Source organism: Globicephala melas, chromosome 5 (assembly GCF_963455315.2).
Source record: "Globicephala melas chromosome 5, mGloMel1.2, whole genome shotgun sequence".
NCBI lineage: Eukaryota > Metazoa > Chordata > Mammalia > Artiodactyla > Delphinidae > Globicephala > Globicephala melas.
In genome coordinates, this window is record NC_083318.1 from 2,577,528 (window position 1) to 2,589,027 (window position 11,500).

Genomic DNA, 11,500 nt, shown 5'->3' on the forward strand with positions numbered 1-11,500 from the left:
TGGGCCCCCCCAGTGCAGGCTCCTCAGCTGCAGCCCTCCTGGGGTGGCCAAGGAAGCTTCCAGGTCTTCCCAGCACCCTTGTCTGTGTGGCGCTCCTCTGCATCCCTGGGGGTCCCGTCGGGGTCCTCCGGAGGGTGGCTCCTGCCTCAGCTGTTAGCTCTGCCCAAATGCTTCTCCAGCAGCTCCGCCACGCGTCCGACGGGGAGCCTGCTTCAGAGCGATTGGACATTTTGAGAGAAGAATTAAGAAAATGAATGTCGGCAGAGCACTTGGCCGTGGAAATCATCGCTGACTTCCCACAAGTGCAGTCGTGTGGAGCTCGAAGGGTGTAACTGGCCCACAGGGTGCTGCTTCCCTGTGCAGGTTTCAGGGCCCTGCAGAGGGCCAGGCCCTCCCCCGGAGTCGGGCATGAGCACGAGCCCATCCGGACCAGACACCGTTTGTGATGCTGAGAAAACGGACAGGACCAGACACACCCGCCAGGCGAAGGGGAACAGCTGTCCTCGCCACCTGCTGTTCTTCTTGGTAATAAATTGATTTAGCAGGTCATTGTTTGCTCCCTCCCCACCTCCCCAGGTCAGCTCCATGGGGCAGGGACCTGTCAGACCAGCTTGTTCCCAGTTCCCCAGAACCTGGACAGGGCCTGGCCCACAGCAGAAGCTCAAGATTTGTTTAGTAAATGGATGGATAGATGGGTGGATGGATGGATGGATGGATGGATGGATGGATGGATGGATGGATAATGGATGTGTGGGTGGGTGAGTGGATGGACGGATGGGTGGATGGATGGATGGATGGGTGAATGGATGGGTAGATGGATGGATGGGTAGATGGATGGATGGGTGGATGGGTGTATGGATGGGTGTATGGATGGATGGATGTGTGGGTGGGTGGGTGCATGGGTAGGTGGATGATAGATGGATGATGGATGCATGAGTGGATGGACAGATTGATGAATGATGGATGATGGCTAGCTGACTGGCTGGCTGGCAGGATGGATGGATGGGTGGATGGATGGATGGATGGATGGGTGGGTGGATGGATGGATGGGTGGGTGGATGGATGGGTGGGTGGATGGATGGATGGGTGGATGGGTGGATGGGTGGGTGGGTGGATGGATGGATGGGTAGATGGATGGATGGGTAGATGGATGGATGGATGGATGGGTGGATGGATGGATGGATGGGTGGATAGGTGGATGGATGGATGGGTGGATGGATGGATGGATGGATGGATAGTGGATCTGTGGGTGGATGGGTGGGTGAGTGGATGGATGGATGGGTGGATGGATGGATGAGTGGATGGATGGATGGGTAGATGGATGGATGGGTAGATGGATGGATGGATGGATGGGTGGATGGGTGGGTGGATGGATGGATGGGTGGATGGATGGATGGGTGGATGGATGGATGGGTGGGTGGGTGGATGGATGGATGGGTGGATGGATGGATGGATGGGTGGATGGGTGGATGGATGGATGGGTGGATGGGTGGGTGAGTGGATGGATGGGTGGGTGGATGGATGGGTGGGTAGATGGATGGATGGGTGGATGGATGGGTGGATGGATGTGTGGGTGGATGGATGGATGGATGGGTGGGTGGATGGATGGATGGATGGATGGGTGGATGGATGGGTGGATGGATGGGTGGATGGATGGGTGGATGGAGGGATGGATGGGTGGATGGATAGATGGATGGATGGATGGACGGATGGATAGTGGATCTGTGGGTGGATGGGTGAATTGATGATGGATGGATGGATGGATGGATGGATGGGTGGATAGATGGGTGGATGGATGGGTGGATGGATGGGTGGATGGATGGGTGGGTAGATGGATGGATGGGTGGATGGATGGGTGGATGGATGTGTGGGTGGATGGATGGATGGATGGGTGGGTGGATGGATGGATAGATGGATGGGTGGATGGATGGATAGATGGATGGGTGGATGGATGGATAGATGGATGGATGGATGGATGGATGGATAGTGGATCTGTGGGTGGATGGGTGAATTGATGATGGATGGATGGATGGATGGATGGATGGGTGGATGGATGGGTGGATGGATGGGTGGATGGGTGGATGGACAGACTGATGAATGATGGATGATGGCTAGCTGACTGGCTGGCTGGCAGGATGGGTGGATGGGTAGGTGGGTGGGTGGTGGGTGAATGGATGATGGATGGATGGATGGGTGGGTGGTGGGTGGGTGGGTGGATGGGTAATGAATGGGTGAATGGATGGTTGCATAAATGGGTAGATGGCTAGAGAGAGGGGTGGATGATGGATGAATAGGCAAGTGGATGAATGGGTGGATGGATGGATTAATGGGTAGATGGGTCAATGGAAAAGCCAGAATGGGTGGATGGATGGATTAATGGGTAGATGGGTCAATGGCAAGTGGATGAATGGGTGGATGGATGGATATCTTTTGCACCTCCAAAGTGCCAGGCCCCGACGTTGGTGTTTTCGGACCGTTCCTTCTCAGTATCTCACTCAGTTGTTGGAGGTGGTGGCTTTGTTTGAGCATCCGCTTCACACGTGCGTGTGATGAGAAGTATTGCACAGTTGACCCGCACTTGCTCTGAGCAGTGAGGCTGCTGCCTTGGGGGACATCCCAGAACGTGTCCACTCATCACGGGGTCCTGGGGTCACCACGAGGTGCTGATGTTGAGGGCAGGCCTCTGGCTAGTTTCTGTGGCCTCAGCCAGGACTAACTCACCGGCACGTCCTCCCTCCTTCCTGGGCGGGGTTCCAGTTTCTGGCCAGCTTCGGGCTGGAGTCTTCACGGTTCAGGGCTGGAAATCATGCTGTGAGCTTTGGGCAGCCCCTGAGAGGAAATTTCACGGTCAAATTAGCGGTTGAGAATGAGCCCTTCCCTCCCCTCCCCCAAACCTGGGCAGGCGTCAGGGGGAGGGGACAAGAGTCAGCCCATACCCCTGAACAGAAGAAAGGCTGATGCGGGGGTGACCCTCCCTCATTCCCTGTGCTCGTCCCCTACCTGGCCACCTGGCCCACACTTCCAACTTGGGCTGCCCAGCAGACTCCTACACAGACGTCAAAACCCAGAAGGCCCTCCCTGACCCAGACTGGGGACTAGGTCTTTTCTGTCCTGCTGTCCCCACACAGGGCAGACCCTCTGGGATGACTCACCCAGGGACAGGGTCTCCCACTTACTGATGAGGAAACCGAGGCCATGCCAAGAGCACCAGGCCCCAGGCGGCACAAGCCCTGACAGCGGGTCCTGGAATTGGGCCTGCTGATCCCGAGCCAGCTGTGGTCTCTGCCCCACTGTGATGGTCAGTTTCAGGGGTCAACTCGGGCAGGCCACAGTCCCCAGTGATTCAAACACTCATCTAGGTGCTGCTGTCAAGGTATTTTGTACATGCAGTCACTTCTGCAACCGTCAAGTGATCGGACGAGGCCCACCCACACTGGGGAGGGCTGTCTGCTTTACTCTGTCGACTGATCGAAAAGCTAAGTTCGTCCAGGAACCCCCTCGCAGACACACACAGAATCGTTTTGACCAAACATCCAGCCGCCCGTCAGGTTGACACATACGATGAACGACTGCACGTATAAGAACGGATTGAGAGCCGTCGCCCTGGTTTGGGGCCTCATTCTCCAGTCCTGTCCCCAGTTTCTTTGTCTCGCTGCACAGAGAGGAAGCGCTGGGTGGCCCCAGCACAGGCCTTGGCTCCCCGAGCTCTCTCTTGGAAGACGGCAGCGGCTGCTCTGAGGTGAAGGGATCCTGAGGCCCAGAGAGGGCAGGCGCTTCCCCAAGATCACACAGCACGTCCCAATTGTGCTGGATTCACGCAGGTGCTGGGACTGTGGCTGGTCCACAGCCTGCCTCCTGGTCCCTGGGGCCCCAGAGTAGGGTGGCTGCATTGTCATCACCGGGGGGGGGGGGGCACTGCTTTTTGACCTCGGCAGTACTGCACTTAGCACCTGGAAAGGCATTTTCTTTCATCTTCTCAACTGCTTCTCCCAACATCCTGGGAGGCAGGGATGATCCCATTTCACAGATGTGGAGACTGAGGTGCACAGGGTGGGAGGGATTCATCCAGGGTTCCAGCAACCCATGGGTATAGGTCTGGCCCCAGTGAAGTCACAATTCAGTCATATTTTCTGTCCCCTGGGCCCCTACTCAGGCTCTTCCCCCTTCCTGTGTCCTGCGGGGAGGAAGGGGGTCTGGGAATCTCTGTCCAAGCCACCTACGTGCATGTGCATGTCTGTCTGCAGGGTGTGTGTGCACGTTGAGTGTGCACGTGTGTGCATGTGCATGTGTATGCACACCTGTGTGATCGGGGCAGAGATGGAAGTACTCCTCTGAGCCCTGAGCCCACCATGAATCCATAGATGGTTATTTTGACCCAAACTTGAACTCCGTACTTGAACTCCACACCGTGGTTCACTAGCCTGGGTTTAAAAAAAAATGTTTCCTGAGTAAACCAAAGCCAACAAACAAACGTGAAAGAACGGAGGAAAGGCTCAGGGCAGCCTTGGCCGGTGCACGGCCACTGGCAGATCAGAAACAGATGTACGAGTATCCCGACTTGTACAAGGGGTGCAGATAGAGAGCTGGAAGCAGGTCCAGGAGGCGAGCCGCACGGTGCACCTGCCTTCTGCCTTTGGGGTTGCCCTGCCTCAGGGCTGATGGCGTCTTGGCTGCAGGTCTAGGGTCCTGGGCCGCATGGAGAAGCCAGAGACAGGAAGCCAGCCCTCCCTAGAAGCAGACTCACCTCTCCCACCTTGCAGCAGCCCTGGGGGGGGGGGGTCTTGGCCTTCCTCTATACACAGTGGCAGCCACTCGGAAGATGAAGCAGCTGCCATAGGGAGCTTGGAAATGACAGAGCTGGGATTCGACCTAGGACGGCCGACCCCAGGCCCAGGCCCGTTCCCGTATCCCACGAGGCACTGCTCTGGCCCCACTGGATGCCCCCAAGTCCTGCCCCTCATGCACGGAGCCTTTGCACAGCCTGTTCCCTTCCCGACCTCCTTGTCTCAGCTGAGCTCCCTGGAAGGCAGAGCCTGAGGCAGGGATTAGAGCCCAAGGTTTAAATAGGAGGGGTGGTCTCAGGGCAGCAAGAGGGCGGGAGGAGGGGAGGGAGGCTGGAGAGAACAGAGGGCAGTGCCAGGCAACGCCTCACCGCCCTAGCGTCACTGCCGAGCGGATGCCGGAGCCACGTGGGGCGTCTCCAGACAGGTCCACCAGGCCCCTCACCTGCCAGAGTCCTTGGAAGGAGCCAGGGAGGCGGGGGTGGGGGGCTTCGATGCCGGCTCCCTCCCACCTCCCGTCACCAAGGTCAACGATCGCCGTGTGGGGGGTTAACCTAGGGTGTACCAGCCGCGCCTTCCATAGATGCGAGTGCTGCGGCCCCTGGCCCGAGACTGGAAGTGGTGGAAGCTTCTGGGGCTTCCAGGGTGTGAGACGGGTCGGCCCCAGGCCACGTGGTCACAGGTCGGCAGTGGCAGGAGCAGAGGGGGAGAAGAGTGGCCGAGGGTCCAGGGCACGGGGACGTTCCCTACAGGCTACTGCTGTTCAGCCTAACACGCCTGCTGACCGGAGCCCCCAAGGCCAGCTCACCTGGCGAGGGCTGGCTTTCCCGGAACCAGGCTCGGCCCGGGAAAAGGCTCTTGGTTCTTGGGAACTGACCCTCATGCCCAGCGGGAAGATCAGCTCCGTCCCGGCCCCTCCCCTGCCCCACCTGGAGCTCTGAGAGGGCCGCGAAGTTCCGTGCTCCCTGCTGTTGGTGAGCAGATGCAAACTCTGAATTGAGTGAATGGACGACTGGACCTCAGCCCGAGCTCGGGATAGAGCTCGGGGCGTGTTGCTCCCCTGCTCGGAGGGTTTACACCCCTCCTCGCTGGTTTGGGATAAAAGCCAACCCCTCTGGTCCAGGGCTGAGGGCGTGGGGCGAGCTCCCATCCCACCCGTGCACGTGCGTCACGGGGGGGCACACGCACACGCGCAGACACTGGGTGGAGAAAGCGTCTCAGGGCTGGGTCTGCGGGGCTGGGCAGCGGGACCCTGCTGGTTTCTGTCCAGGCTACGAGCAGGAAGGAATCCCTGTCCCGCCCTGAGCCTGGAAAGTGAGCAGTAGTAGCACCCGAGAAGACACAGCCCCCCCGACCCTCTGGCCACAGCCCTGGTCTCTCAGGAGAGGGACCATCTCCTTGCATCCCGGCCCCCACGCAGCTGCCCGGCGCTGTGTGCTCTGTCACTGGTTCTGAACAAGAGGTGGTGGGTTGGGGGCATCGTGGCGGCTGATAAGTCCTCGTCAGTGCCAGCTGGAGGCTCTGATGGGTCTTCTGAAGGGATGGGAACAAAGGGAAACAGAGACACTGGACTCGGACGGGGGTGACCTCGGGAGGCCCCAGACCAAGTGCAGACCGGCCTGCAGGGCATCGCCCACTGACTCTGCCTCTGAGTTCCCCTCGAAAAGAGGAGCCCATGGGGGCCCTGGGGGCTCTGCTCCCCAACGTGTGTGAATTGGTTCCGTGTGGCGAGGAGGTGGACCGTGGCCCACGCGGGGCCAGCTCACATCTCCCTTCAAGCGGGGACAGCTGACAGTCTCCTCCTGGGCTGGGCTAAACAGCCCCCCCAAATTCATATCCACCCGGAACCTCAGAATGTGGAATAGGATCTTAGTGGATGTAATCGATTTACATGCGGTCACCCTGGACTAGGGTGAGCCCCATACCCAATGGCCAGTGTCCCTGTAAGAAGAGGAGGGGACACACAGGGAGGTGGCCACGTTACCGTGGAGGGCAGATCGGAGCGATGCGGCCACGAGCCCGGGAACACAGGACGCCAGCAGCCCCCGGAAGCTGGAAGAGACGAGGAAGTCAGAGCCTTGGAGGGAACCAGCCCTGCCGACACCGCGGTTTTGAACTTGCAGCCTCCGGACCGTGAGACAGTAGATCTCAGCTGTTTGGAGCCAGCTGGCTGGTGACGCTCACGCAGCCCGGGAAGAAGAAGCCAACGCCCACTGCTCAGCCCTGCAGGCCAGGCAGCCTGAGCGAGTCCACGGCTGTACGCACTCGGCACGGTTGCCCCTCTCTGGCGGTCACTGCTGGAAGACAGGACTTCCCCAGCTGCCCTCTGGACGTGGACGCACGTCACCATCCCCCGGCAGCCCTGGGAACTCCCAGGCAAAATGGAGAAGAAAATGAGTCTCATTCATTCATTTACTCATTTAGTAGAGGTGCCGGGAGCCGCGCAAACAGAGCTGGCAGTTATCGATGTGATTAGCGAGCAGATGATTGTTTATTACTGCTTTAAAAATTCGAGGCAAGAGTTGAGGGAAGCTTCCTTTCCTATAAGATGTGTGTGGGTCCCTCCCTGGCAGGGCGGCTGGGAAGGCGAGGTGAGGCCCGTGGAGGTACCAGCGCAGTCTCTGAGGCTCCCTCTCTCGTCCGTGGAGAGGGGCCGAGGCCCCTCGAGGCCCACAGTCCTCACGCCCGTGGGGACCTCCCTTCAGCCCTTGAGCTGCGGACAGGGCAGATGGGTGTGGTTGAATGAATGAATGAGTGAATGAGTAAACGCCCCTCTGACCCAGAGGCCCTAACCTGGGGCCCTTGCAGGCAGCCTGGCCTCAGCCTTACACATACGGTGTCAACAAAACGAATGGGTTTAAATCAGGAAATTACAGGAACCAAAATCCGTCGCAGACCTCTGGTAACAGATCTGAGATCCTGTAGCCCGGGCTTCACCCCGATCCCCTCGCCCTACACACACACAGCCCCGGGGGGGCCCAAGGGGCTGACCCAGGGAGGGACTTCCACCCTCCACTGTCCTGCAACTTCCAGCCAGGCGCCCGAGGGCATGACGTCCAGGCCCTGCCCTGGGCTAGCATTGTCCTGAGCGCCGTGGAGGAGAGCCGCCCATGGCTAGCTGACCCCAGGGGCCCCGGGCACCCTCCCGGGCGCTCCAGGCGGGGTGAGCCTGTCCTTGCAGGGGCCGAGTCTGTACCATCGGCAGACAGCTCCCTCCTGGGTCTCTCCCCAATCCTCCGCCGGTGGTCTGCAAGTGCTGGGTCAACTTCCAAAAGGCCGGAGACCCCGAGGAAATGTCCACGTCGGTGGGGGCCGGAGAGCCCGAGCTCAACCTGAACCTCCAGGGAGAGCCAGGTGGGCGCCGACGCCCATGACTGGATGTACCAGCCTGAGGGCGGGCCCCCCACCTAACGACGGGGGTGATGACCACCTCGAGGGGGCCCACGAGGGGTCAGCGTGTGAACACAGGCCGCACGCAGAGTGAGGGCCGCACGAGGGCTGCGGTGAGGGTCACGCTGCCTGCCTGGGTTTGCCCACGTGCGCGGGGCGCAGAGCAAGGGCCCAAGTCCTGCGCTTCCTTCTCTGGGCACTGAGCCGCCATGCCCCTCTGGGGCGGGACAGAGCATCTCCATGGCCCCCAAGGCGCGGGCATCCTGGCTCTACGTCCAAACTGGGTTTAATTCCCTGTATTTGGCTCCGAGCATAGGGGGAGTTTTCCAGCGTCTCCGTGGAGTCTGGCCCGTCTTCAGGCTGCATCAGGCATGTTTACTGTTCCTTCCTTTCTCCCGGCAGCGGCTCCAGGGACTGTCCTGGGCTCCCATTCCGGGGAAGGGGGTCTGGTCCCAAGGGGCAGCGGGTGGTGGGGATGGACTGGGCCCGCCGAGCTCCGATCCCAGCCAAGTTTGCTTGGCTAGGCCAAGCGAGCTGCAGAGCCATGACTGGGGGGCTGACGGGAGGGAACTTTCCAGAGGCATGTCTCCAACCCCAGAAAAGCACCCGCTGGGGCCCCCCCACCCTGGGCCTTGGGACTTTGCACCTAGGGTGGCTGTGTGGCCATTACCACTGCTGCTTCTAGAACCTGTGGGAATAGATTTGCCCAACCATCACCTCTACTGAGGGCCTACTGTGTGCGGGGCAACCCCACAGGGTTACCACACTGTGTGGTCAGTGCTCGGCACAAGGGGGTCCCGAGGCTGGAGACACTTGGTCCCCCCAAGGTCACATTGAAACTGGGTCTTGAAGGCAAAGTGGACATTTGACATCTGAAGGAGGAGGAGGGGGGAGGGGAGGGGAGGAGAGGGGCAGGAAAGGTGTTACAGGCGGGAGGCAGCGTGAGCGGCGGCTTAAAGACTTCCGTGATCCACGGAAACACTGCAAACAGATCAAATGAAACGCAGATCCTGGACCCACTCTGGGGCCCCTGGATCAGAATTGCTGGAGCTGGGCCTGGATATCTGCATTTTTAGTAAACTCTGCAGGTTCTCATTGAAGGGACACGAATAACTTGAATGTCCCAGGCGGCCACCCTCACCTCCTGAGCGGCTGCCAGGGGTCCCACCTCAATGTTCTCGAGCGTCCGGGCTCCCAGGGAGCTGTCCAGCTGTGCCCGCTTCTCACTGGCCTCCCCTGGCCTGGGGGCTCTGAATTGCTGAGGGTGGAGGCCTGGAGGGGGAGAGCCTGGCACGTCATCTGGTGCCCCTCTTCCTCTGTGTCACATGCAGCATCCCCAAGGGAGTGGCCCACGTGCCCCAAGGTGACCCACCAGCCTGGTCCTCTATGACCCCGGCCGTGTGCCCAGGACCCCCGGCTGGACGTGGAGGCTCAGAGTCCTGTGCTCTGTGACAGGTGATGCGCAGAGTGGCCGCGTCCTCAGGTGCCAGCCTCTGCCCCTCAGGCAGACCCACCCTCCGCTTTGGGAGTCTTCTCAGACTGGGGTCAGGCCCCACCCCCGGCCTTTGTCAGGGCACCACCCTCTCCCTCTGGGCACCTTCTCAGAAGATGTGGGGATGCAGCCGGCAGAGTGGAGGCATCTGGCCAGGTGCTGGCCACATTCCCAGAGACCCTGCCGTGTCCCCCCTCCCCGCCCCCGTCGGACCTTAGACTCACTCTCTAGGGACCCTGAACATCCTTGGGACATCTCATTGCCCGGTGCTCCATGGTGACTCCCGACTCAGGCAGGGGATCTCTGGGGCCCTTGGGAGGTCATGTGACATAGGCCGCCTGTTCCCCACCCCAGGAGGATCACCTGTGCTAGGAAGGGGTCGTGCTGGCCGGACTGGGCCTGCGGATGCCCCTGAACCGTGCACAGGACTGGGGGCAGAGCAGAGGTGACCGAGGCACCGTAGCTGCGGTCCCAGGCCCCAGGAGGAGCTCAGACCTCGGGCGAGCCCTGGCAGGGGGCTGGGGCACGCTGAGTGGATGCTGGCTGAGGGCTTTCGGGAAGAGCTGTTTCCATGTTCTGCACCCTGAATAGGAGGTGGCCTCCGCCCTCTGACCAGCAGACAGGCGTCTGAGGACCCTGGAGTCGGGGTTTTTCCCTCCTTGGGGCAGGGACCAGGAGGTGTTTCTGAGCATCTGTTTTTAAAGCACTTTACACAATTGCTTTCTAGCCCCAAATTTGGGAAGGATTCCACCAGAGTGAGCGAGGCTGCAGTCTCGTCTCAGGAGTCAGTTAAACAAGTTATCTGCAACCCTGGGCCCTCCATTCCCGTCGGGTGGCCTCTGACGTCCCGCCAACACCATGGCCTCCTTCCCGTCTACAGGACCCCTCTAGTCTCCGTCTCCCCACCTGGATGGCGTCTCTGATCCGTGTGCCTACACTTTCCAAAGCCTCCCTCAGACCAGCCCCTGGTCCAGGAAGGGCCCCGGGGCCTCCTTCCTGAGGCTCTCGCTGGGCGTGGTCTGGTCGGCACCACTGAAGTCGGGGTCTGGGGCGCTGGCCTCCAACGGCGAGCCGGGCCCGAGCTCAGGGGAGTCCCAGGAGGACCCTGCTCTTGGACGCCGTTTCCAGACAGAAGCCACGTGACCAGGGACCAGACACTCCTGGCCAGCCGCTAGGTCAGCAGGTGCCCCTTGAGTGCTGTCTTACCTTCATTTCCTTGAAACAGTGTTAAGTGCCTCATTCCAAAAGCCAGACCATTCTTCCAGGTTTATCATAGAAACCATCTGTCTCTCGGCCTCCCCCACGCTGATCCCCTCTCCCTGAAAGCAAAGCCTTTCGACTTTTCGTCTGTTTTGGTTTTATTGGTCTGACACTTCCCTCTCTATTTCCAAATGACATGTTTTCCTGCCGTGTGTCGATTTTTCTTTGTAGATACCGCCCCTTCCACGGTGACAGATGCGCGTTGAATTCTCTCAGAGCGCCCCCCCCCATAGAGGAGAAGCGCCTTTAGGGTTCAATTACTATTCAGTATTAATCAACCCGTCAACACATGGATTAAATCTTCGAAATGAGGCTCATCGGTACCTCAATTCTCTAGTCAAATGTTGTGTCTCTGTCAGTATTTTTCCCTCTCTCCTGGAAGGGAGGTCTTTGGGGGCAACATTTTACACTTTCTTATGTTTCCATCACTAATGCTTCCCCTGAACTTTTCACAAAATCACGCGAGAACTCATTATCTTCTGTGTTTCATGTGGCAGGTGGCTGGTCCAACCCAGTTTTCTCCCTGGAGATGTCCATCCTGAAGGCGTCCATCCTGAAGGCGTCTTCTTTTTTTTTA

The 11,500-nt window shown here is 59.5% G+C and overlaps 1 protein-coding gene across 1 annotated transcript; it reads right to left on the bottom strand.

Annotated features, from left to right (window-relative positions):
* Nucleotides 1-1,243: 1,243 nt before the first annotated feature.
* On the bottom strand, nucleotides 1,244-1,982 carry LOC132597345 (guanine nucleotide exchange factor subunit RIC1-like; the record flags this gene model as incomplete). Its single annotated transcript, XM_060299197.1, has 2 exons — nucleotides 1,244-1,481; nucleotides 1,582-1,982. Coding segments are annotated over 2 exons (639 nt in total), but the record flags the coding sequence as incomplete, so codon positions are not given.
* Nucleotides 1,983-11,500: the final 9,518 nt, after the last annotated feature.